The 27854-nt window shown below is 44.4% G+C and overlaps 1 protein-coding gene across 9 annotated transcripts in view; it reads right to left on the bottom strand.

Moving 5' to 3' along the window:
• The window catches only part of KIF13A (kinesin family member 13A), a 194156-nt gene that overhangs the window by 121116 nt on the left and 45186 nt on the right, over positions 1–27854 (bottom strand). For 5 of the 9 annotated variants that reach the window (XM_089776364.1, XM_089776367.1, XM_089776366.1 and 2 more), the window contains exon 3: positions 5878–5938. In XM_089776364.1, coding sequence (XP_089632490.1) covers positions 5878–5938 — 61 coding nt within the window. Of the gene's footprint in view, positions 1–5877; positions 5939–14196; positions 14210–27854 lie in introns of all 9 variants that reach the window. The other 4 variants (XM_075921169.2, XM_075921170.2, XM_075921173.2 and 1 more) reach the window with 1 other exon arrangement.

The raw sequence follows: 27854 nt of genomic DNA, 5'->3' as shown, positions 1-27854 counted from the left end.
GAACAGACAGCAAAACAAACATTAGAGGGGAGTTAACCTTTCCCTATGCTATCCAAAACTAAAAAAAATGTTTGGCTAGAGTTTCCCCTACAATATGTACCAGTTCCGACTTACATACAAATTCAACTTAAGAACAAACCTACAGTCCCTATCTTGTACGTAACCCGGGGACTGCCTGTATTTAAATGGCACTCTTTTCCATTTGACTGTTTTTGATCTTACCTATATTTTATCACCTTCCAACCTCTCCTCCTTAGTAGAACATAGAGAATTTCTATTAATGGACTCTCCCCTTACAAGATGTGTCTGTCTGATCCATGTCCTCCTCCGCACCTGTCAGCTTCCCCCAGCCGTTAACATTAAAAAGGTTGTAGAGTAGTTTTTAAGCTAAGTGCCAGAAATCTGGTTCCATCTTGGTTTAGGTGAAGCCAATCCTTCCTATACAGGCTCCCCTTTTCCAAAAAGTTTACCCAGTTCCTAATAAATCTAAACCCCTCCTCCCTATAGCATCATGTTATCTATGCAGTGAAATCCAGCAGTTCTGCCTGCCTACCTGATCCTGTGCATTGAACTGGAAGCATTTCAGAGAATGGTACCATTGAGGTCCTGGACTTCAATCTCTTTCCTAGAAGCCTAAATTTGGCCTCCAAGATCTCTCTCCTATCTTTCCCATGTCACTGGTACCTAGATGTAACCATGACCACGGGCTCCTCCACAGCACTACACAAGTCTATCTAGATGTCTTGAGAGATCCACAACCTTCGCACCAGGCAGACAACTCACCATATGGTTTTGCCAGTCATTGCAAACCCAGCTGTCTATGTTCCTAATGATCAAATCCCCCATTACTAACGCTTGTTTTTTCCTAATTACTAGAGTTCCCTCCCCGAGAGAGGCATCCTCAGACCAAGAGGATACCAAAACATCACCTGGAAGGAGGGTCCCAACAATAGGATCATTTCCCTCTGCTCCAGCTGAATGTTCTCCTTTCCTGAGCCTTTCACCCTCCTCAACAGAACAAAAGCTGTCTGACTGGATGTGGGCAGTTCTATAGTGTCCCGGGAAGCATCATCTTTGTACTACTTTGCCTCCCTTAGGTATTTCAAAGTCCATATGAGGTCTCTGAGGGCTAGGAGCTCCTTGCACCAAATGAACATATACACCACCTGTCAACAGGGAAAGGTAATTGTATAAGCTACATTGGGTGCAATAAAACAGGACAATCCTCTCTCTAGTGCTGGGCTTCTGCCTGTTTTTTCCTCCTATAGGTAATTAGTTTCTTGAATGGGGTTTTAATTTAAATCAGGTTGTTTGGGTTTAGTTAATTTTAAAAGAAGTTTTAAAGAATTCTAAGTGTATCTTGCCCCCTTCAAACTCTCCCTCTAAACTCCCTCACAAAACTCCCTGTTACATGCACCTGTTCACTAAGCTTAGCATGTACAAAAGTAAAATTGATCTCTTTCAGTTTTAGGATGTCATGGTTATTTCCAATAGGTATAATACACTAAATCCTAAACAAAATAGCAAATATAGAAAGGCATGATGACTGAACAATCAAGGCCACCATACTCCAATCTACCCTCCTGTTTTGTTCCACAGATGCACATGCAAGTAGCATATTAGTTAGGCTGCACTTAGCATTAATTGCAGGGGAGGAAGTATAAGAGGCAAATCAAGAAACACTTGGTCTCAAAACACTTTTCTTTCCAAATTTCTAAAATAGTTCACACACTTGTAAATTCACTTTACTTTGTTCTCACTGCTGTGAGTCTCTCAAAGCACTCCCTTTGCCAAAATGCTATGCCATGACTTGTATGGTATCTGTCTATAAAGTGCAAACTTTTCAGGGCAGGGAATGTGTCTCCACCCATGGATCTGCTCTTGGCCCCACTGACGTTAATAGGAGCCGCATCAAATCCTTCTGCCGATGTTTAAGATCTTTTCCCCTTAACTCTCTAGCACTACATGTCTCTTCTCCAGATTAAGCATCAACTTCTTTGCCCTGAACCAATTTCAGCAAGGTAAATGAGAAGTAAAGATAGTGCATTATGTGAGTCAGAATAATATTTTTAAAAAGTTCAAAATTTAAACACAGTTATTTGGCTGAAAAAGTCCCATTTTTCAACCAGGTCTCTTATTTACTCTTGGGTGCCATTCAAAATGTTCTAAGTGTTTTATAGAACAAAGAAACAAACCCAATGCCATAAAGTTTACAATTTACATTTAAAATGTGACCATATTCAGATAAACCCACATCCCCAAAAGGGAAGGTCAACAACAATCAAGTTGTGGTTTCACAGGTTGAGCAAACAGGCATATTAATTGTTATATAAATATTCCTTTTTTATGTAGTTTATAAATAGCAGATTATAACAACTAACTGGAGGTGGAGATTAGGGATGTTAAATTTCAATTAATCAGTTAATCAAGTCAGTAAGGGGGGCACTCGCTATCGCACTACGCCTCTCTCTCTGCCCATAGCTCTTGTACATTTTGAATGGGGCGAGGCAGCAGGAACCCGCCCCAGCAGGGAGCAAAGCAGTCCCCGCTGCATGTGTTCCCCTCTGTGCCTCTTCTTTTGAAATGTACAAGAGCCACAGGCAGCTTTTGTACATTCCAAAGGGAGAGAATCAGCAGTGGGACTGTTTCAATCCCCACTCATGCCGTTTCCCTGCAGCCCCCTGACACTCCTGCCCACCACAGAGATGGTGCTGCAGGGGGAAGGAAACTGACTTTTAAGCCAGCTCTTCCCAGCACCAGCTCATGCTCCCCCTCTCTGATAGAGGCAGCAAGGGGGAGGGAAGTGACTACTCAGGTTCCTACTTGACTACCCAATATGCATTTGCTCATCAGAGAGTTGATTAGTCGCTCAAATCCCTAATGGAGATCACAGAAGATAACAGCGTGGGAGTACATTTAAAGAGGCAAAAAGTGGGAGTGAAGGTGTAAGGAGGAGAGGGAAGTAGGGATGTGAACGATTAGTTGACTAGCCGATAAGCAACTACTTACAGGGTAGTTGAGTAGAAACTCAACTAGTTGCTTTCCCCCCACCCTCCTTGCTGCCTCTATCAGAAAGAGGTAGCAAGAGTGGGAGAGAGGAAGGGGTGGTTCAACACGGCAGCGTCGTGTGGAGCCTGGCATCTGCCTCTTTGAAATGCCAATTAATCTAAATTTAACATCCCTAGAGGGAAGATATAGCTTGATCCTGAGGAAAGGACAAAGAGAAGAGAGTATGAAGGAAATGAAGGTAAAAGGATGCATATGTTTGGTGAGCAGGAAATAGTAGATGGAGAGGGATTGAAAGTAGTAAAATTCAAATGGTATAAAATCAGTGAAATATACTGAAACCCAAGTCTTTTCACTATCTCCTCCAGCAGTCTCATATGATTAAACTGAGGCCACGAAGTAGCCTCTATCCGCAGGGAGCTTTGGCCCTTTGTGGCCCTTTGGCCCTGTGTGTCAAAGGCAGCAGCACAGGGTGGCAGGTGGGAGCTGGTCTGCTCAGGGAGCTAGTTTTTAAACTGTCTCCCCTTGCAGACAGGCTCCCACTTGCCACCCCATGCTGCTACCTATGATAGAGAGGCAGCAGCAGCACCGAGTGTAAGAAGGCTCCCAGGGAGTGGGGCCGGGAGCACATTGGCTGCTGGCCCCACCTCTGGGAACTATTGAATAGTCGTGAAACAGCTAAATTTGATGATGTTACACAGCTATTCAATTACATGCTAATATCCCTAGTGTTAAGATACATTAAAATTGCGCTGATGTGATCCCACAACAGAAGGATAAGCATATAAGATGAACAGATGGATGGAGACTATAAAACTCCTATGGACTTGAATAAGGGCAAGAGTAGACTATTTTCTTAAAACCTCTGTGAGAGTACATTTATTTTACTTAAAATTAAATATAATTTTAAAAATTCTACTTAACCTGAGGGTCCAACCTTCACTTAAACTTTCTAATGTTATGGATTTAGAGATTTCTAAGCTTTAGATTCACCTTTCAACTGTGCAGGTAGTGATTTTAAGCTCTTTGGAGGCAGGGACAGCATTATGAATTTTCATAACTCTCTGCTTAGTGGACTTTGTGTCCCTCATTCTTATAGCCATTCCACACAGGATGAGAGTCTGTTGCAGCTTCCAGAGAGCCTGGCTCTTTAGCTCAAGCTGTAGCGATTCATGTCTTTAGCTTTCTGAATCCTGGTTCAATTTTTGGTGTTGGACAAGATGCACTTTTGTATAGTGCCTAGCAAAATGAAGACCATGCCCCATGACTGGAGTCCTAGGTACTACCACAAAACAAACAATAAATCAGCAATCAAAACAACAAATAAGATGATTATTTTAGGCAAAACTGTGAATACATCAAAAGCAACTAAATAGTGACAATACAAAAAAGGAAAAAATGTGGAATCTACTGAAAAGAAAGGAATTAAGAGTTCTTATCACTTCTGTACTCAGCTGCTTGGCACTAAAACAAGATATGTTATTGTAGGACATGGAAGAGAGCCACTTGATACAAGATTACTTAGCCAGCCAAAAGCCCAGTCACTTTGTTAGAGCAGATAAAATAAAATCTTTATCCTCCCCTCAAATATCATTTTGTTCTGTGCACACCAATTGATTAATCAAGTTAAGACAATCACAAGATAACTCCAGCAATGTACAAAATCATGTTAGCTGATAAGGGATAGTAAAAGCATCTTTTTCAAGAAAATCTTGAAAAAGGCCCTTGGGTTGACTGGCTGGATGGATATTTTGCTGAAGAGAGGGATCAAAAGATGTGTCATCATTCTACAGACTGATCAAACAAACTAAGGTTATGTATAACTACAATTCTCAAACTAAAAACGTCAATAGAACTTGAGTGTAACTCAGAGGCCCAGTAAGCATCAGAGGGATAGGTTTTAGGCAACTCGCATTAAATTCAGTTGATGTGGGGTTGGGCTAAGACAACATATTGGTTTAAATTTAGTTGCTCATTTGATTCCAGGCTGTCTCCTTGGTCCTACTGAAGTCAATGAAAATACTCACACTTAACTTCACTGAGAGAAATTTGCTACGTAGAAAGGCCTCATCTAAATAACATTTAAGTAACACAACAGAAACCACTGAATTGATCATAACCTCTTGGATTTAGAACTATGGTCAGCAATATTAAGAGGCACATTCTGTAAGACACTGCTAAAGCTAGTCCATGTCATTAATCCATTCCCTAAAGCCACTGTATCTTAAAAATATAAATAATACCTATTCAGTCAAAATGGATTCTTTTCTAGGTATTAAGTCTATGGTAATAAATAAGGAATTGTATGAGAAGAGGCAGTGGTGACTGGCCTGGCAGTCTGACACAGAATATCAAGACAGTAGAGAAGGGTACAAGTTGGAAATTTGGCTTGTCATCTGCTCACTAGGTTTTGAGTGACGATGGTTAAATGTTTTGATGAAGAGAGGTTTTTCTCTCTGCAGGAGAGAGGGGGCTCTGCCTCAAATTCTATGTGGGGCACTGAAAACAAATGGTCTCATGACTAACGTTAGGACCCAGAAGTAATTTCTGCTAGAGAATTGAAATATCACCTTAATTGAAAAAAAAAAAAAAACATTTTTCAAATGAGACTATATGGGAGTGAAAATAGGAATAAAAACATTAAAGCTTATAGGTTTAAAAAGCTTCTTTTCCTAACATTAGAGTGGGCCTCATATATTTTGTATTCTTTGTGAGCAGAGAACACTCCTCTCTGGTGGCCCTAGCCCACTGAAAGGCTAGAGGTCAGTTTTAGTGAGAAAAAGGTCAGGAGATCAGCCCAAAAAACCAGAAAATTATCTTTTTTCAAAGCATTTATGCACTGCCAAATATGGTGAGAAATCAGTGACTTACCTGCATACTTTGTGGTGTTTGATTCATCCATTGACCAAAAGCAGTAATCAAAGGCAAACACCTGCAAAAGAATAGAAAAGGCAAATGAAGAACTTCCAAAACACAAGAGCATCCATCCCTGAAACACTACAACACATACCTGTTTGAACTAGGGTTGCCAGATGGTTTCAACAAAAATACCAGACACGCTTGATATTACATCACAATCGACATTACATCTTATTTAGAAAATACCAGACATTCATATTTTCTCATTTATATTTTCTCAAATTGTTTCCCAAACAGAAAACTCAAATACTGGACTGTCTGGTTCAAAACCGGACACCCGGCAACCCTAGTTTGGACGACAGATGTACCACGCTATTTCCACGGAACCTATCACAGATTTGGAACAAGCTCCATTAGGAGTTCAATAGTCTTGAAATCTGATTGCATACATTACTGATAGTCAAATGTTTTAAAAGAAAATTTTTGACGTTGCCATAATACATAAGTAAAACAATGCAAAAATGTGAAATCTACATTGTTCTTCCTATACTGAACAGTTTTCCCAGAATTCTTCTATGAAATCTGTTCATAACATGGGAGGTTGTAGTACAGGATATGATTAGAGAGAGAGCTGGTAGCACCATTATTTAGGTTGCCCCATACTTCCTATTATAAGACTGTTTTAAGTTGCATATAACTCAGGAGTGGGGAACCTAAGACCCAAGGGCTAAATGCGGCCACTGAGGCTTGGAGATACTCCCCAGGCCCACCAATTAACCATTCACATTCCTAATTTGAATCTCTCCTGAGTGGCTGCACGTGCACACAGTTTACAAGGAACAATGTTCACAGGTGACCTTGATTCCAACATCCTCTAACTTTTGCCTAATTGTCTTAACAACCCTAATATTCTTTTTAAGGGATTTTTTTAGGTAGAATATAAAAATAACACACACCCTTTTCAATATTCTAGTTAGAGCCCACTATGGTAGACACAGACTAGAAACAAATAACTATATTATATGAAATCTACTAAAATTCAGACATTTAGAAATATATTATTAAAGCTACGTAAGGGATCTGGGCATTCACCCCTCATGTTCAGTTATATGTGACTTTGAAACAAAGAAACATTCTAGTCTATTGATCTTTGACAGTACAGCACTCAATTCAATGGGGCCAATGCTGAACAGAGATGTTAAATTTCAATTAATTAACTAATCAAATAGTCAATGGGATTACCATAGACTATCTGATTAGACGATAAGGACTAGCACGGTGTTCTACTTTTGAAATGTACAAGAGCCCTAGCAGGGGCTCTTGTGCACTTCAAAGAGTGAAACGCCACGTGGAGCCTGGGGACAGCAGAGAGCCCCCCACTGGCCTGAGGCTCCACACAGCATTTCACTCTTTGAAATGCACAAGAGTCCCTTCTGGAGTTCTCGTACATTTCAAAAGTGGAACACCGTGCTAGTCCTTATCGTCTAATCAAATAGTCTATGGTAATCCCATTGACTATTAGATTAGTTAATTAATTGAAATTTAACATCTCTATTCAGCATTGGCCCCATGGACCTCATGGAGCCTGGGGCCAGCAGGAGACTCAGACTCCCTACTGGCTCCAGGAGATGCTTCCATTTTGAAATGTACATATATATGGTAATCCCATAGACTATTTGATTAGTTAATTAATTGAAATTTAACAACTCTATTCAGCATTGGCCCCTCTTTCTGATAGAGGCAGAAAAGGGGGGAAGCGACTAGTCAACAATCCAATAGTTGATTAGTCGCTTACAACCCTAACACTGAATAGGTCACTTAAAAAGGGATCTAGAGATGATCCCGACAATTACAGACCGGTAAGTCTAACATCGGTATCAGGCAAATTAGTCGAAACAATAGTTAAGAATAAAATTGTCAGGCACGTAGAAGAACATAATTTGTTGGGCAAAAGTCAACATGGTTTCTGTAAAGGGAAATCATGTCTTACTAATCTATTAGAGTTCTTTGAAGGGGTTCACAAACATGTGGACAAGGGGGATCCAGTAGATATAGTATACTTAGATTTTCAGAAAGCCTTTGACAAAGTCCCTCACCAAAGGCTCTTGTGTAAATTATATTGTCATGGGATAAGAGGGAAGGTCCTTTCATAGATTGAGAACTGGTTAAAAGACAGGAAACAAAGGGTAGGAATAAATGGTAAATTTTCAGAATGGAGAGGGGTAACTAGTGGTGTCCCCCAAGGGCCAGTCCTAGGACCAATCCTATACAACTTATTCATAAATGATCTAGAGAAAGGCGCAAGCAGTGAGGTAGTAAAGTTTGCGGATGATACTAAACTGTTCAAGATAGTTAAGACAGAAGCAGACTGTGAAGAACTTCAAAAAATTCTCACCAGACCTAGTGATTGGGCAACAAAATAGCAAATGAAGTTTAATGTGGAAAGTGTAAAGTAATGCACATTGGAAAAAAATAACCCCGACTATACATATAGTATGATGGGGGCTAATTTGGCTACAACAAATCAGGAAAGAGATCTTGGAGTTATCGTGGATAGTTCTCTGAAAACGTCCACACAGTGTGCTGTGGCGGTCAAAAATGCAAATAGAATGTTAGGAATTATTAAGAAAGGGATAGAAAATAAGACACAGAATCTCTTACTGCCCCAGTATAAAAACTATGGTACGCCCACATCATGAGTACTGTGTACAGATGTGGTCTTCTCACCTCAAAAAAGATTTTGGCCTTGGAAAGGGTTCAGAAAAGAGCAACTAAAATGATCAAGGGTTTGGAACAGGTCCCATAGGAGGAGAGGCTAAAGCGACTGGGACTTTTCGGTTTGGAAAAGAGGAGACTGAGGGGGGATATGATAGAGATATATAAAATCATGAGTGGTGTGGAGAGGGTGAATAAAGAAAAGTTATTCATTAGTTCCCATAATATAAGGACTAGAGGACACCAAATGAAATTAATGGGTAGCAGGTTTAAAACTAATAAGCGAAAGTTCTTTTTCACACAGCACAGTCAACCTGTGGAACTCCTTGCCAGAGAAGGCTGTGAAGGCTAGAACTATAACAGAGTTTAAAGAGAAGCTAGATAAATTCATGGAGGTTAGGTCCATAAAAGGCTATTAGCCAGGGGGTAGGAATGGTGTCCTTGGTCTCTGTTTGTCAGAGGCTGGAGATGGATGGCACAAGACAAATTGCTTGATCATTGTTTTCGGTCCACCCCGTCTGGGACACCTGGTGTTGGCCATTGTCGGCAGACAGGCTATTGGGCTAGATGGACCGTTGGTCTGACCCAGTACGGCCATTCTTATGTTCTTATGTAAGATAATACATACATCCACCACCACATGATAGGAGTTTATTCAATGCTGATGTAAGCTCTGAACTTGATAGTTATATTTGTGGGGGGAGGGGGGAGAGTTTTTGTACCAGAGCCTGTAGGTTTTGGAGTGTTCTTGCAGGGCTCCCACTTCTGCATTCGTCATGCCAGAGTGGGGAACAGTCTTGACAAAAATATTTCAATACACACACAAAAATGCAAAATATTGTATCCCTGCATATACTGAAGCTCTTGTGCCTCTGCTTTGTTAAGCATCTAAGTGAATCTTAAATCTGGTCTGTTTCACTGCTGCTGTTCAGAATCCTTTCAGCATCAGAGAAACGGATAACTACATTAGTCTCACTATATCATTGCATGGAAAAAACTATTAATAGCAAAAGAAGAGCTGCAATTATTCATGGGGAGGATGACCTATAAAATGAGGCTGGAGAAGAGGTAGCAGCAATAAGGACAACACTTCTCTCATTAGACAGGCAACCAGGAAACTGGAGTCCCATGCCCAACATTCATGTGCTGGGAACAAAGTGGAAGAAAATAATTCCTTCTCCCCTTCCAACAGCCAAAGGAAAAAACAGAAATCCTACCAGGAAGAAACTGTTATGCATGATAAAGCCCAACTCCTGGTAGAATCAGACAATATGTGCCTATGTAACATCTACCACATGGCGAGGTTTGTATTATCAAAAGAGAATTGCTCTTGGAAATCAATGACCCACTTATCTTGCATATTTTTTTCTGGCTAATAAGTGTTTGATAGTTTAAAATAGGAGCACCAGCTCACTTTAAGAAACAAAATTACGATGACTGCTAAACTGTATACATTTTTTTCCACAAGTGAGAATTTTTATTTACAAGTTGACCTGTACGTAGTCATTCATTTGAAAACTGTGTATTCTGATCTTTCAAAGAAAAAAAACTGTCCACGAGTTGCTTTAATACCATAACATGTAAAATATTTGCCACTTCGGGCTTCAGTAGTTCGGTAGATCCCTTGTCAATTTTCACTGGCTGACATTTTAAAGAATTAGTCACTTTACAGTTGATTGCATTTCATAGACGCATAGGGTTGGAAGAGACCTCAGGAGGTCTAACTAAATCATTTCAGCCAGGGCTGTGTCAAACCAGGATTTTAAAACCTCTAGAGATGGAGATTCCACTGCTTCACCACCCTCCTAGTAAAATAGTTTTTCCTAATATTCAAACTAGATCTCCTCCACTGCAACTTGAGGCTATTGCTCCTCATTCTGCCATCTGTCACTACTGAGAACAGCCTCTTTCAATCCTCTTTGGAACTTCCCTTCAGGTAGTTAAAACTGCTTTCAAATTCCCCCTTACTCTTCTCTTCTGAAGACTAAAGCAGCCCAAATTCTTCAGCCTCTCCTCGTAGGTCATGTGCTCCAGACCCTAATCATTTTTGTTGCCTTCCACTGGACTTTCTCCAGTGCATCTGCATCCTTTCTGTAATGGGAGTCCCAGAATTCGACACAATACTCCAGATGTGGCCTCACCAGTGCCGAATAAAGGGGAACAATCACTTCTCTAGATCTGCTGGAAATGCTCCTCCTAATGCACCCTAATCTTCCATTAACCTTCTTGGCTACAGGGGCGCACTGACTCATATCCAGCTTCTCATCCACTATAATTCCCAGGTCCTTTTCTGCCAAACTGCTGCTTAGCCAGTCAGTTCCCAGCCTGTAGCAGTGATTGGGATTCTTCTGGCCTAAGTGCAGGATTCTGCACTTGTCCTTGTTGAACCTCATCAGATTTCTTTTGGCTCAATCCTCCAATTTGTCTAGGTCATTCTGGACCCTATTCCTACACTCCAACATATCTACCTCTCCCCCTAGCTTAGGGTCATCTGCAAACATGCTGAGGATGCAATCCATCCTCTCATCCAGGTCATTAATAAAGATGCTGAACAAAACCGTCCCTAGGGGCACCACACTGGATATTGACTATCAACCAGTCACTGAGCTTTTGATCACTACTCATTGAGCCGGACAATCTAGCCAGCTTTCTATCCACCTTGAAGTCCATTTATCCAATCCATACTTCCTTCACTTGCTGGCAAGAGTACTGTGGGAGACCGTATCAAAAACTTAGCTAAAGTCAAGATGTATCATGTCCAGAGCTCGACGAACTGTGGTGAGATCTACTCATCAGACCCACACCGCGTATGTGCCAGACTAGCACTGTGCATTCGCACAGTGCCGGTGAACGGGGCGACCGGCTGAAATCTATTTGCCACGGGCGTTTAGATATAGCAATTTGTCGAGCCCTGATCATGTCCACTACCTTGCCCGTGTCCACAGAACCAGTTACCTTGTCACAGAAGGCAATCAGGTTGGTCAGGTATGACTTGCCCTGGATAGATCTATGTTGACTGTTCCTGATCACTTTCCTCTCCTCCAAGTGCTTCAAAATAGATTCCGTAAGGATCCCCTCCATAAATTTTCCAGAGACTGAAACCAACTGCCAACTTAGATATTGAGTAAGTAAATTACAGTCTGTTTGATTGCTGGCAATTGCCTTAGTAGCGTGGAAGTGACACTGGTGGGTGGTCAGTATCAGTCCCTGGAAAAATCATTTGAGGGATTAATATCTTATTTATCACTCCTTCCTAACAAGAACAAAAAAGCAAAAAAAAAGAAAATTCCCCTTAAGAAGGAGATAAACCCCTCTTTGGAGCCTAACTCCAAGACAATGCAGTAGTAGAATGTTCTCAGCATGTTCAATAAAAGGAAGCTTTTGCACAAATCTCAACATTAAGTGCTTCCTTAGAGCATCAACCTTATTTCAACCCTGCAAGATCATAGAATGTGACCTTAGAACTCCCTTCTTTCACCACTGCCCCAAGTGAAACCCTGCAGAGAATTTCATTACATTTCTGATCACCTATGTAGACCTCCTGAAGGCTTCTATCTCCAGTCAGATAAGTGTTCTATTTGAAACTGATCATGTGCGTGGAGACAAGATTTGTAATTTTAATTAAGACAGGCAGTCTTCACAATTGTCATAGTGTAATTAAGAGTGATCCTGCTTTCCACTTCGAAGGTATACTTATATGAAAATCTCATTACAGTGGATCTGAGGAGTTGAGCGTGAAGAATAGGAAAATGTATATATGTTTATCTTCCTTTGAATGATATAGTATCATGGATCCACAGGATCGATGCTATGCCCTCAGTTTTGGAACAATCTCTAGGAGTAATCACCTCAGGCCTCCTAAAGCTAGCAGTGCCAGAACCTCAACAGTATTATGTATACAGGTTGAACTTCTCTGAACAGGACTCTCTAGTCTAACATCATCCCTGGTCCAGAAGGACCAGGGATATTCCAGGACTGAGAGATGTAACATTTCAATTAACTGGCTAATCAAATAGTCCATGCAATTTGCATCGACTATTCGATTAGTTAATAAGGGTGCCTCTGCCTTTGAAGTATAGCAACAGCCCGGGCCAACTGCGGGGAGCATGGCGCCAGCAGGGGACTCAAGCAGTCCCCTGCTGACTCCATACTCCCTGCGATGTTTCCAAGCGGCAGTGCCGCATGGAGCCCAGGGTCAGCATTGAGTCCTCAGCTGACCACGGGCTCCATGTGGCACTGCCTCTTTGAAATGCAGCAAGCAGCCCGGAGCCAGCTAGGGGCTCCCAATTGACCCTGGCTACACGCAGCATTTCAAAGTGTCAGCGCCGCATGAAGCCTCGGGTCTGGCCCTGAGCTCCACACAGCACTGCCACTCTGAAGCACTCCATCTTCTTCCCCCTCCTTGCTACCTCTTTCTGATAGAGGCAGTGGAAGGGGGAGAAGGGGGAAAAGAGAGGGAAGCACCTAGTCGACTAGTGTGTCGACTATCCAATAAGCATTTGCTTATGGATGGCTGGTGGCTGGGAACCCTGCTGCAGGGCTGGAGCCCAGTTGCAAGGCAGCCCTGTGGCAGCAAAACCGGGAGCCCAGCAGCAAGGATGCCGCCCTGTGGCGACACTACAAGCGTGGGTGCGAGGGGGCTGGGAGGCAGTGGGGCTACCCGGCAGGCTGGAGCCCAGGAGTGGGGCTGCCGCCTGGCAGTGGAACTGCCCAGAAAAACCAGGAAGCAGTGGGGTTGCCTTGAAGTGGGGCCAGCAGCACAACCAGGAGCTCTGCATCCCCACATACAACCAGTGGCTCAGCTGAGCGGGAGGACTAGAAGGCAGCACGGTTTCACCATGGGGCCAGGAGCCCAACCGCGGGGCTGCCTTGCAGCGGGGCCAGGAACCTGGGAGAGGAACTGCCTGGCAGCGCAGCGAAGAGCCTGGCAGCACCACTGCCACCCGACAGAACTGTCCACTGAGGCTGGGAGGCAACGGGGCTGCCGAACAAGGCTAAAGTCTAAGAGGGGCTGCTGCCCGGTGGCAGATCTGGAATCCAGCAGGGGAGCTGCTTCACGAGTCTGGCAGCAGGGCAGTTCTTGCTGCCACGGTGGGAATGGGAGCCCTGCAATGAAGGGCCAGGAGCAGGGGGAAACTAGCTGGGAGACTGGCAGCGAAGCCATGGCTGGGGATCTGAGGGCGAAAACCGGTCAGAAATAAGTCTGGCAAAACCCCTCATCCAGGACCAGTTAGGTCCTCAGGGTACTGGACCAGGGAGTCCATCCTATAATAATGTATTGTGCCTGCAATATTTATTTCCACCTACAAAAGAATTTTTACAAAACTTGCTAAAATAACTGCATCTCCTGGTTGAATAGTTTTAAGAAGCAGTGCTCCTTAATCTGCACATTTTAATCCAATTAACATGTAATGTAAGTTTGATTTGAAAAAATCTCTAATTTGAACAGAGATTTTTTTTAAAAAAAAAAAGAGAAGGTTTAAAAAAAAACCCAAAAACCTAGATTTTCCCTTACTGACAACATTGACATTACATGCTAATAAAACATAGTTGGAATTTCTGTAATTTTCAACATTTTAAAAATCAATATCTTTACAAAATAAGACTAACACTTACCTTTGGTGGTTTTCTGGATGTTGGAGAATGGCCATAAAGAAGATCATCAAAACATCAGATATCACAGGAAAGCAATAAAAAGAAACAAATACAAAGAGTGAATGTCTATCATATTTTTGAACTTTTCATATTAAATTATTTGTGCAGAAGTAAAATCAACTGTTCATGTTATTGGTTTCCTAACACTAATAATGTAATTATATTATAAAAAATTTGAAATGTAAGATAGCTACTTGCTGTAGCAGGGCATAGCCCAAATCAGTGTTTTTCAACTTTTTTTTTTTTTTAATAAAGTACCCCCTTTTTAAAAAAATTATAAGTATCCCAGTACCTATAGTTTTCAGACACATTTTTTTCTACCATTGCAACACATTTCTTTAAAAAACTTAATCGTAGCTGGGTGGGTGATAAAATTTTTTAGCGTAAAAAATACAAAAACAATAAAGGGCTGTAAAACTTAAAACAAATTTCAGTTTTCTCCAATTTTCAGTTGTGTTGACGTATCCCCCAGACTTCTCTCAAGTGCCCCTAAGGGTACTCATATCACTGGTTGAGAAACACTGGCCCAAATGACTTCAATTAAGTTGAGCATGGGTTTACATGTTAATCAAAATCAAACATGTTACATATGCAGCAAGATTAGAAATTAAACAAAACTACACTCATTTACTGCTTTAGGAGAGTAAGTTTAGTTATAAATGAGGAAGAACAAGAATGGCTGAACATTTTTATTTTGAGTTTGCTTAATACTGGGAAATATCTTTTTTATAAATATCAGTTGCACCTCGGTTTAGATGTATGATATTATCTTGTGTGATATTATCTGACTGAACACAGAGTTAAATCAAAGGAATCTGAAAGGGAGACACAAAATGATGTCACAGACATGGCATATACAATGAATAGTTTCAAAGGAGTTAAAACAATAGCTGAGTTATAACTGGGAAGAGGGTAGCTAGCTCTGCCAAGGCTACAAAGGTTTTCTCTTCCCAAAGCTAAACCTAGGATCAAAGGAGGATATTAAGCCATTTAGAAGAACCCAACCCTAGAAATGGGTGGGGTTGAATGAGTTGCTGGGGACTACTCAGAGAGTATCAAGTAAGAGCTAAAAGGCACAGGTGGTGGGAAAAAGAAGAAATGTAAATACACACGCACATTCTGGCACGGCAGTCTGTCTCCCCCTTGCCAGAAGATGGATGAAATATACCCAAGCTTGTAAACAATTAATAAGGCTAGCAAAGGAAAATATGTGCATAGCCCTTTACTGGTTTTACTCTTTTGTTCTATGTGTTTTGTACCTTTGGATGAGTGACCGAATAATATTTTGCTTGAAAAAGTCATTTTTTTATTTGCTTTAAATCAGCTGCTCTCACAGGTGTCATGTTTTGCCATTATTTTGTTTCCTGTTGGTTTACCCCTTGGAGCTTCTTTTAATTTTATGCATTCAGTCAGAATCATATCACACAAAAAGTTAATATCAGATGCATGACAGTTGATAAACTCTGTTCATTCTATAGTGTTAACACTGTTGGAAAACAGGTGGATCGCCACCCATAGAGCTAGTCCTGAAAAAGTGAAACAGTTTAGTTCCATCTGGAGAGGACTGAACATAGTAAGGCCTAATCCCTAAAGGAGCACACTTGCAATGGACTAATGGATCTAAAGCACAGTTCACTCTGTAATGATGATAATTGTGTCTACAGCAGGGCTACTTAACACATGGTCCGCAGGCCACATGCGGCCCACGGACCACTTGTTTGCAGCCCCCGGTGCGGTTTGGGTTTACACGAGGCTCAACATTTGGCCTGCAATTGGGATCCTTTGAACATGGCCTCTACTGGGAACACACTCCACAATGGTGAGGCGTCTCCGAGGCAGGGTGAGCACTGAAAGACGCAAGCAGATGGTCTGGATGGAACGAAGGATGTTAAATAACGATTAATTTACTAGTTGAGTAGTCAATGGAAATTATATCTACTACTCCTCCTTTGAAATGTACAAGAGCACCAGTGGGGGCTCTTGTGCATTTCAAAGCAGAAGCGCCCACATGGAGCCCGGGGTCAGCAGGGACTCAGAGTCCCCTGCTGATCCCGGCTCCATGTGGCACTGCCGCTTTGAAATGCCACACAGAACCAGAGTCAGTGGGGGACTCGCCAGCTGATCCCAGGCTCTGCATGACATTTCCGAGAAACCCAGGGTCAGCTGTGAAATGCCGTGCTGGAGCCCAGGGCCAACTGGAAAGTCCCAGGTTCCGTGGAAATGTCGCGAAGTCTGGAGTCAGCTGATCCCAGTCTCCGCTCGTCATTTCAAAGTGGCAGTGCCACACAGAGCCTGGGACCAGATGGGGACAGCAAGGGGGGGGAACAACTAGTCAACTATCTGATAAGCATTTGCTTATTGGCCAGTTGACAAGTCCTTACGGGTATATCTACACTACAGCACTAATTCAAAGTAACTTAATTCGAATTAGTTAATTCGAACTAAGCTAATTTGAACTAACATGTCCACATTGAGTGGACCCTGAACCGAAGTTAAGGCTGGCTGGAAGCAGTGCCGGCAGGGCATCAGATTAGGACTTAGAGTGTGGAGCTGCTGTCTCAGGCTAGCCGAGGGCTGTGCTTAAAGGGACCCGACCCCCACCCGGACAGACAGTTCTCAGGGCTTCCCCGCTCGCTTGTCTAACTCGATGAGGGACAGCAAAGCAGACCTGGCTTGGAGTGCCCTGAATGCCCACACTCGGCACATCACAGCACTCGGCCATCAGCCCAGCTGCACTTGCCGCAGGCTGCCATCCGGGGGGTCAATCGGGGGGCTGCAGAAGAGCTTCCACCCCGAGAAGCCCGCAGAGCCACCCCAGTCCTCCCCATCGGGTGCTCGTACCCCATTCCTCCCTCACCTCCTTCCACTTATCCCTCCCTAGCCACCTTTCCTGATGTACAAAATAAAGGACATGTGTGTTCAAAAATAGAAACTCTCTTTATTGAACAAAACTCGGGGAGACTGGGAAAAGGAGGTAGGAGAGGGGAAGAGGAAACCTGGGAGGAGGGAGCTGGAAAGGGGAAGCCAGGGGAAGGAGGAGAAGGGGAAGTATCAAACTATGGTACACCATATCTTCAATACTGTGTACAGATGTGATCTCCTCACCCCAGAAAAGGGCAACTAAAATGATTGGGGGTTTGGAACAGGTCCCATATGAAGAGAGGCTAAAGAGACTGGGACTTTTCTGCTTAGAAAAGAGGAGAATGAGGGGGGATATGATAGAGGTCTATCAAAGCATGAGTGGTGTGGAGAGGGTGCATAAAGAAAAGTTCTTCATTAGTTCCCATAATAGAAGGACTAGAGGACACCAAATGAAATTAATGGGTAGCAGGCTTAAAACTAATAACAGAAAGTTCTTCTTCACAAAGCAAATAGTCAACCTGTGGAACTCCTTGCTGCAGGAGGCTGTGAAGGCTAGAACTATAGCAGAGTTTAAAGAGAAGTTAGATAAATTCATGGAGGTTGAGTCATAGAATCATAGAATCATAGGACTGGAAGGGACCTCGAGAGGTCATCGAGTCCAGCCCCCTGCCCTCAAGGCAGGACCAAGCTCCGTCTACACCATCCCTGACAGATGTCTATCTAACCTGTTCTTAAATATCTCCAGAGAGGGAGATTCCACCACCTCCCTTGGCAATTTATTCCAATATTTGACCACCCTAACAGTTAGGAATTTTTTCCTAATGTCCAATCTAAACCTCCCTTGCTGCACTTTAAGCCCATTACTCCTTGTCCTGTCCTCAGAAACCAAGAGGAACACATTTTCTCCTTCCTCCTTGTGACACCCTTTAAGATATTTGAAAACCGCTATCATGTCCCCCCTTAATCTTCTTTTTTCCAAATTAAACAAGCCCAGTTCATGAAGCCTGGCTTCATAGGTCATGTTCTCTAGACCTTTAATCATTCTTGTCGCTCTTCTCTGTACCCTTTCCAATTTCTCCACATCTTTCTTGAAATGTGGCGCCCAGAACTGGACACAGTACTCCAGCTGAGGCCTAACTAGTGCAGAGTAGAGCGGCAGAATGACTTCACGAGTTTTGCTTACAACACACCTCTTGATACAACCTAGAATCATATTTGCTTTTTTTGCAACAGCATCACACTGTTGACTCATATTCAACTTGTGGTCCACTATGACCCCTAGATCCCTTTCTGCCATTCTCCTTCCTAGACAGTCGCTTTCCATCTTGTATGTATGGAACTGATTGTTCCTTCCTAAGTGGAACACTTTGCATTTCTCTTTATTAAACTTCATCCTGTTTACCTCTGACCATTTCTCTAACTTGCTAAGGTCATTTTGAATTATGTCCCTATCCTCCAAAGAAGTCACAACCCCACCCAGTTTGGTATCATCTGCAAACTTAATAAGCGTACTCTCTATCCCAATATCTACGTCATTGATGAAGATATTGAACAGTACGGGTCCCAAAACAGACCCTTGCGGAACTCCACTTGTTATCCCTTTCCAGCAGGATTTAGCACCGTTAACAACAACTCTCTGACTACGGTTATCCAGCCAATTATGCACTCACCTTATCGTGGCCCTATCTAAGTTATATTTGCCTAGTTTATCAATAAGAATATCATGCGAGACTGTATCAAATGCCTTACTAAAGTCTAGGTATATGACATCCACCTTATCCTATCAAAGAAAGCTATCAGATTAGTTTGGCATGACTTGTTCTTCACAAACCCATGCTGGCTATTCCCTATCACTTTATTACCTTCCAAGTGTTTGCATATGATTTCCTTAATTACCTGCTCCATTATCTTCCCTGGGACAGACGTTAAACTGACCGGTCTGTAGTTTCCTGGGTTGTTCTTATTCCCCTTTTTATAGATGGGCACAATATTTGCCCTTTTCCAGTCTTCTGGAATCTCCCGTCTGCCATGATTTTTCAAAGATCATAGCTAAAGGCTCAGATACCTCCTCTATCAGCTCCTTGAGTATCCCGGGATGCATTTCATCAGGACCTGGTGACTTGCTGACATCTAACTTTCCTAAGTGATTTTTAACTTGTTCTTTGTGTATCCTATCTTCTAAACTTACCCTCTCTCTGCTTGTATTCACTACATTAGGCACACCTCCAGACTTCTCGGTGAAGACCGAAACAAAGAAGTCATTGAGCATCTCCGCCATTTCCAAGTTTCCTGTTACTGCTTCTCCCTCCTCACTGAGCAGTGAGCCTACCCTGTCTTTGGTCTTCCTCTTGCTTTTAATGTATTTATAAAAGGTATTCTTGTCTCCCTTTATGCCTGTAGCTAGTTTGATCTCATTTTGTGCCTTTGCCTTTCTCATCTTGCCCCTGCATTCCCATGTTGCTTGCCTATATACATCCTTTGTTATTTGTCCTAGTTGCCATTTTTTAGATGACTCCTTTTTTATTTTGAGATCATGCAAGATCTCCTTGTTAAGCCAAGCTGGTCTTTTGCCATATTTTCTATCTTTCCTACACAGGTATCTTTCCTACCACGGAGTGGTATTAGCCAAGGGGTAGAAATGGTGTTCCTGGCCTCTGTTTGTGGAAGGCTGGAGATGGATGGCACGAGACAAATGGCTTGGTCATTATCTTCGGTCCAGCCCCCCCAGGGTACCTAGTGTTGGCCGCTGTCGGCAGACAGGCTACTGGGATAGATAGACCTTTGGTCTGACCCAGTACGGCCATTCTTATGTTCTAAGCTCAGGGCTCAGGGTCGGGGTCTCACTCGACCATCTTGATTTTCATGCAAACCTGCTCCTGGGTGGCCAGGCTGGCAGCTATCGTGCCCTAGACGGCCACTTTCCTGTGCCTAGTGCAGAGCTCGTGGACGTTGGAGGCTTCCCCCCAAACCTCGATGAGGTCCACGATGTCCGCACTAGACCAGGCAGGCGCCCGCCTCTTGAGGACCCAGGCAGGCTCCTGGGAGCCCCCAGCCTGGTCCCTGGAAGAGGCGGAGGGCTGGGTGGCAGCAGGTGGCTGGCTCGTGCCGTGCCAGGTGCAGGGTCTGCTGGCTGGGTGCTGGCAGGCTTGCACCTGGCACGGGCACCGTAGTCAGACTGTGCCCCTTTAAGGGCTCCGGGGCCGGGAGGGGGGCAGACGAGTTTCCCTGGTGGTGCCCAGAGTGGCCACTAGGGCAAGCTGGGGAGGGCTAGCCTCCCACTAGTTCGAATTAAGTGGCTACACAGCCCTTAATTCGAACTACTTAATTCGAACTAGGCGTTGGTCCTCATAGAATGAGGTTTACCTAGTTCGAATTAAGCGCTCCGCTAGTTCAAATTAAGTTCGAACTAGCGGTTTGCCTGTATAGCGCCTATGAAAGTTAATTCGAACTAACGGCTGTTAGTTTGAATCAACTTTGTAGTGTAGACATACCCTAACATCCTTAGCTGGAACAGATGGGTAGAGGGTGTCAACATTTCTAGCCCCCAGGGAGGTGGTATCAGCATTTCTAGTTCCCAGGGAGCACTGGAGCATTGTGGGAAGTGCTTTGTATTCATGCCTGTCAGTGTGAAAGAAACTATTTGCATATACATTTGCACGTGTATGCAACCACACTTAAGTTGCAGCCCTCGGCATTTGCTGGGAGTATCATTGTAGTATCATTGTGGACCCCAAGGTTTCTAAAGCTGAGTAGCTCTGGTCTACAGCTTCTTATACAAGTAACTGTACGCCATAGCAGTTGTAGAATCTAGACTGGCTCCAATGAAAACGATGGTCTGGGCCGGGACCAGAGAAGATTTTGGTAGATTGATGATTAGTCCAAGAGTCTCGAAGATACCTCTTGTAGCGGTAACTGCGGTCTCGACCTCTTGCATCGAGGGGGCCGTGAGGAGGCAGTCGTCGAGATAGGGAAAGATGGTGATGCCGGCTCGACAAAGGTACGCAGCTACGACTGCCAGGGTCTTCGAAAACACTCTTAGGGCTGCAGATAGGCCAAAGGGGAGCACCGCGTATTGGTAATAATCGTTGCCCACGGTAAAACGTAGAAATCTCCTGTGAGCTGGATGGACGGCAATATGGAAGTATGCGTCCTATAAATTGAGGGACGTGAACCAATCCCCTTTGTGTAGTGCTTGGATGATGGAGCCCAAGGTAACCATTTTGAATTTCTGTCTTCGCAGGTGGCGGTTGAGGCTGCGAACTTCCAGGATCGGTCTCCATCCGCCAGACTTCTTCTCAGTGAGGAAGTACCGGGAATAGAAGCCTCTGCCTCGGAACTCGGAAGGAACTACTTCTACCGCACCTATGGTAAGTAGGTGCATGACCTCCTGACATAACAGAAATTCGTGAGGGGGTCCCTGAAAAGGGAAAGGGATGGGGGGTTGGTGGGAGGTAGAGTGGAGAAGGGAATGGTGAGTCCAGAGGTTACGATCTCCCTGACCCAACGGTCCGTGGTGATGGCGAACCAACGGCGGCAATAAGGGTTCAGGCGGTGGTGGAAAAGCTTGGTTACTCGTGATGGAGACTCCAATAGGGGGATGGTACACAGACCCTCGACAAGCTCGTCAAACTTGCTGCCGAGGTTGTTGTTGATTCTGATGCTTATTAGGCTGCTGGCGGCGAAGTTGGGGGCGCTGCCTTTGTTTATGTTGGTCGTAGGGCCTGAAGCGTTGGGTGGAATAATAATAATAAAAAGAAGGCCTTTATCTGTTATACAGCCATGCTCTCCTGCGCCTGAAAGGCGGAGTGTACATCCCGAGGGTTCTTAACGTGGTTCGGGAGTCTTTTCCGGAATGGAACACTTGATCCGCGTTCTGGGCAAACAGGGAGGCTCGATCAAATGGAAGGTCCTCCACCTTGGGCTGTAGATCTTTTGGCACAGAAGCAAGGTGGAACCAAGAGGCACGTCGCATGACAACCGATGTCGCCGTAGTGCGGGAAGCCGAGTCGGCAATATCCAGAGATATCTGGAGTGCATTACGGGCTGCTGTATAACCCTCCTGCACAATGGATTTCAGTACATCCCTTTTGGAGTCTGGCAGATGTATCAAAGGCACCAACTTCGAGTAATTATCGAAGTCGTGGTTAGCAAGTTGGGCGGAGTAGTTGGCCATCCTCAGTGTGGCTGTTGCTGACGAATATACCTTCCTGCCGAGCAAGTCCAGACGCTTAGCTTCCTTGTCTGCAGCAGAGTTTCTCGATTGAGCGGACTTTGCCTTTTGCTGGGCTGCGTCGACGACGATGGAATTAGGGGCGGGGTGAGTAAAAATAAATTCTGCGTCTTTGGCATCAATAAAGTATTTCCTGTCTGTGCGTTTATTGGTAGGGGGCACGGATGCCAGGGTTTGCCAGATGTCATTAGCTACTTCAAGGTTAGCGGCATCGAAAGGGAGAGCTAGTCTCGATTTGTTGGATTGTTGTAAGTTTCTGAGGAGGGCACGCTGCTTCTGTGGCACCTCGGAGGTATGTAGGTTTTGTGAATATGCTACCCGTTTAAAAAGCTCATGGAATTGTTTGTAATCATCCACGAGAGAGGGTTCATCACTGAACACCGCGTCGTCCGGGGAAGAGGAAGAGACATCTGTTGGAGAAGCCGTGGACTGTTGCTCTGCTACAGGTGACTGAGTGATATCGTCATGTGGGGCAGAGGCTGTTGACGCATCACCAGTAGGCGTTGGTGGGCGTTGAGCCGGCGGGATAGAGTCCTGAGTCATTGGTCGTGGTGAGAATAATTGCTGCCGCTCTGGAGACGAGGGTGAGCGTCTTGTGACTGAACGTGAACGATCACGATGAGGCGAGGTGTACATACGATAACGAGAGTCATGGTGTGAATATTGTGGAAAGTAAGAAGCGACGCTCCTGTGGCGATAGTATCGGGAGCGAGGAGGAGATTGCGGGGATCGTGAGCGGTGTGAATGGTGATATGGAGATCTCAAGTCGTATGTACGGTGGTAACGCGGCGGTGTAATAGATCGCCTCGGGGATCTGTAGTAACGGTGTGTAGGAGAATAACCGTAATGGTGGTCCCGCCGTCTTTGGCAAGGTGAGAGCGATGGCTCAGGGGAAAACGCCACCCTGTTGGGACTGGCGGAAGGCGTACGGGGATGGTGAGTCTTCCTTTGCGCCTTAGTCGGTACCCCCGTGGATGGGGGAGCCCTGGGGATTGGACTACCCGGAATGGAGACGACCGAGGCAAAGTCAGAAACTTCCTCTGGGAGGCGTGGTTACCGAAGTGCGGAGGATGGGGATGGTGGTGCCGTATCGTCCCCCAAGCCGTGGGGTTGTGGGCCCGTAGGGGCCGGCGCCGAAACGACGGATGGTGCCAGTTCAGCCGCACACAATAGGTGGTCGGTGCGGGCAGGTACAGGCGTGCCCTCTATGTGCGGCGTAGCCACATCCCCAGGTCTTGAATGGGGGCGGGTTGACCTAGGTGCCGAGTGCTTTCTCGGTGCCGTCTCCAGTGTCTGCACTGGTTGCGGCTTAGTCTTAAGTGCCTGCTTAGGCTTCGGTGCTTGCTTAGGCTTTGGTGCCGGGTCGACTCTCGGTGCCGGGATAGTCTCAGAGTCTTCATGAGGCAACAGTGCGAGTGTCTCGGTGCCGAAGACAGCACCGTATCTGGCTGCGGTGCCACTCGGAGACTCGGTGCCGCAGATGATGGTGCCGATTCCGGGCGACCTGGCGGGACCGAGAGCACTGAGAGTGCGGGGCTCGGCACCGACGTACTACGGGCTTTGGGTAACTTGTCCACCCCCTGGTGTGGGAGGGTAGCCCGATGAGCCTCATGTCTCTCATGCACTTAGGCTCCTGGATGGAGCAGAGCTTTTTCCGTCCCTGGACTTATGCGGGGCTGGAGCTTCCCGTTCTTCTACTGACGGGGGCTGAAGCGCCTTATTGAAGAGTAGCATCTTCAGGCGCATTTCTCTGTCCCACCTCGTCCGCGCGGTCAGCTTGGCACAGTGACCGCATTTCTAGGGGATGTGGCCCTCTCCCAGGCAGCGAATACAGCGGGAGTGGCCATCGGAGACCGGCATGGCTTCACCGCACGAAGCGCATTTCTTAAAGCCGGGAGAGCCGGGCATGTTTAGTGCGGCGGTCTCCGGGGGAAGAAAGAACTTGAGGAGCTGGTCAGAGCGGCCCTCAGAGGTTGTAACGGCAGGAGAATTTTTTTTTTATAACTATTAACTACTAACTAACTAACTAAGATAATAACTGACTAACACTATGTAGGAAGGGGCTAACTGGGAAAGAACGATTAAACGATACGATTTCTCCTCAGGAGAGGAGCGTGTTCCAAGTCAGTCTGCGGCTGTGGACGGTTAGGAGGAACTGGCGAGTCGGACCGCGTGACGCAGAAAAGGCGCGAACGCCGCAGGACGCTCTGCACATGCGCGGTCCTCCGGAGGGGGCTACTGCTGGCAAAAACTTTCCGGTTTGCGGCACCGGGACGAGCCCGACACTTGTAGTGGAACACCCACAGGGACATCACTCGAAGAAGAACTTGTAGGAAGTGAATTGAAAAATATTCTCTCAATTTTTACAGTGCAAATATTTGTAACAAAATATAAAGTGATCACTGAACATTTTGTATTCTGTGTTATAACAAATAAATATATTTTCAAGCGGACTACAGTAAACATTTTTTTAAGAGTCATTACAACATGCTGGGAGCATATAATGACCAATACAGTTTTAATGGCCAAAATAATTTTTACCAAAAGTCTTTCAGCATTTTAGTATGAATTTTTTTAAAAAGAATTCCTTCACCTATGATCTCCCTACCAATGCCAGACATGAGCAAGTTAAATCCTAGCAATCATGTAATTTCATCATTAGTTGATACAGGTTGAACCTCTTTAACCCCAGCACCCTTTCGTCCGGCAACATCCGTGGTCTGGCATGATTTTAGTTAGCCAGATGCCCACTTATAATGGGTATAGCCAAGTTTCCTGGGGCCCCATAAACTTTGTTTACAGACACCGGTCCTGGCACTCAGTGTTCAATGCTGTTATTTAGTTCTAATTTACCCTTAAATTGTTTTTAAGAGCTCTGGGGAAGTGTTGGTAATGTTCCTAGACAATATTGACCTCCCATGGTTTGGCAAATTCTCTGGTTCAACAGTGGTCAGATTCAAAGGTTGCCAGACTAGAAAGGTTCAACCTGTACTGCAGGTGTACATTAGGGATGATAAAATATGTTTAATTTTGTAAATGGTGTAACCACTGAAACTTACACGTTTAAACACGGGGGGACCAGGCAGGAGTCAGTGCTCATGGGGAGCCGGCACTCATGGGGAACTGGCTTTTAAGCTGGCTCCCCATGAACCCGGGCTTCCACCTACCCTCTCCTCCCTCCTCACACTGCTGTCTCTGTATTAGAGGCAACAGCACAGGGGGCAGGCAGTTACATGGGAATCAGTGTTCACCTGCCCCCCACTGTGCTCCTGCTTCCGAGGGCGGTATCAGCGTGGAGTGGGGCCAAATGGCTCCACAGGAGCCAGTTCCCAGTGCGTACTAGCTCCAGCATGTCCCTCTTGCTGCCTCTGTATCAGGGGCAGCAGCGGAGGTAAGATAGCTCCGGGAGCTGGTACACATGGGGAATAAGCTTAATAGCTGTCTCTCCACATGCACTGGCTTCTGCCTCCCTCCCTCCCGCCCACACACAGCTGCCTCTGAGAGGTAGCAGTGTGTGGGGAGGAGAGGGGGACACAAAATGGCTCCACAGGAGCCGGCTTCCTACATACACCAGATCCCGCCTTCTCTCCATCTCTGATACAGAAGCATGGGAAGGTGTGTGCCCAGGCTCATTGGTTAATTGTTTAAATGAGTATACGCTTACATCCCTGGTGTGTACTGCACTTGGACTCATTGCTCCAGTATTCTTTGTACTCTTGATAAAAATAATGAGCTTTCCCTTACAAGCATCTGACAGTTGCAGTTTCTAACTTTTGATTTCCAGTTGCTTCCCTGGATGCAGTTTGTTCTGTTGCATGTCCTGGGACATTTGAAAATAGTGGGACTCTTGGATGCGTGTGCTGCAAAACTCTTCTTGATTATACCAAGCTATTGTGAGCTTGAGAACTTTTTCTACCTCTTCCATATTTATCAAAATTAAGCCATTTAAAATGTCTGGTATATCACAGAATTGACAAATTACATTTATGCCATCCTCTAAAATAGTTTTTAAAAGTAACCAAGTACTTTTCTCACTTCTGAAATTAACCTATTTTAGTTATACTACTAGTGCTCAGGTCTTCGGAGATTTGCACACATGCATGCACACACACAAAATTTGATCTACTCTACTTTTCAGTGTGATTACCTGCCCTATCAGTTTAAATAACACTAATAGGAAAAGAGGGGAAGAACTCAGTGATCAGAACAAGAAATACAATCTTCCCAGCCAGGAGATAATTTCCTTTCAAAGCTAGTCTTAAGTTTTAATGGGATACAGGCAGTCCCCGGGTTACGTACAAGATAGGGACTGTAGGTTTGTTCTTAAGTTGAATTTGTATGTAAGTCGGAACTGGTACATATTGTAGGGGAAACTCTGGCCAAACATTTCTCCAGAGCTCAGTTTTATTCTCCCACACCTCACTTCCCTCAGTCCTTTAATCTCAAGCTGAGGTGTCTGCTGAGAAAAGCCGCTCCGCGTCTCCCTGGTCTGCTGAGGGGGGGCGCTAGCTTCGTGTCTCCCTGGTCTGCTGGGGGGAAGCAGCTAGTGCGGGGTTGCCTCATCCCGTATGTAAGTAGAGATCCGATGTAAGTCGGATCCATGTAACCCGGGGACTGCCTGTAGTTATCTAGAGAACAGGATATTAATTCTGCATTTTTAAATCATTTTATAAACAAAATGTTTGTGCACTTCTTAGTTGTTCAATTTGTATTGCCAGTTACAATCCTCTTCCTTGCAGAAGATTAAAACCCACAGCACAGCCTCTAGAAACCAAAATAACCAAGTAACTAGCACATGTGGTTAGCAGTTCACAGCTGATCCTTAGATATCTCTTGAATTTTATGATCTCTATCAAACAAGTCTCTTGGCAGACTTTGCTGACTCCAGAATTTCAAATCACCAAGGTTAAAATTCCCAATCTGACAGTACAGACAAACTAATTGGGACAATCAAAATACCAGACTACTGAAGTTATACTCCCGTATAAAAAAAACAAAACAAGTATTTAACATAAGAAGGGATCATTGCTATAAAGAGGAAGAAACAAAATTTGTTAAAGCTTCACAAATTAAATTGCATCCTTATAGTAAAATTGCAATTAAAAGCCAAATATTACAGTCTGCTATAAAGACATGAATTATAATCACTGGAAGGAACAATGTTTTCTCCTTTTCCTCCTCCTCCTCCCTCCACATTTCAGTAAGCAGTCTTGTCAATAATACTAATAATTGAGAACATCTTAGTAGTATATCTGTTTAGAAACTCGGAAGTGCTATAAATCAAAATGATCTACAAAAAGTAAATGATGATGTTTAATGAAGACCAAGAAATAAAGGGTAACAATACTTGTTGAGTGGTGACAGCATGCTTAGTACAGATTGAGAGAAAATAACTTAATCCTTTCCTCTTTAAAATAAATAGGAAGTGTGCACTAACTAAAATAATCTAGATCCAGACTTTTCCCAAGTTTGGTCATGACATTTAATTTGCTCATTCATTTAACATGAACAGAAAAGTCACTACCAA

This window comes from Pelodiscus sinensis, chromosome 2, assembly GCF_052426305.1.
Source record: "Pelodiscus sinensis isolate ZL-2025 chromosome 2, ASM5242630v1, whole genome shotgun sequence".
Taxonomy (NCBI): Eukaryota; Metazoa; Chordata; order Testudines; family Trionychidae; genus Pelodiscus; species Pelodiscus sinensis.
Note: the sequence above shows the minus strand (reverse complement) of the source record. Positions and strands in the feature narration are given on the sequence as shown.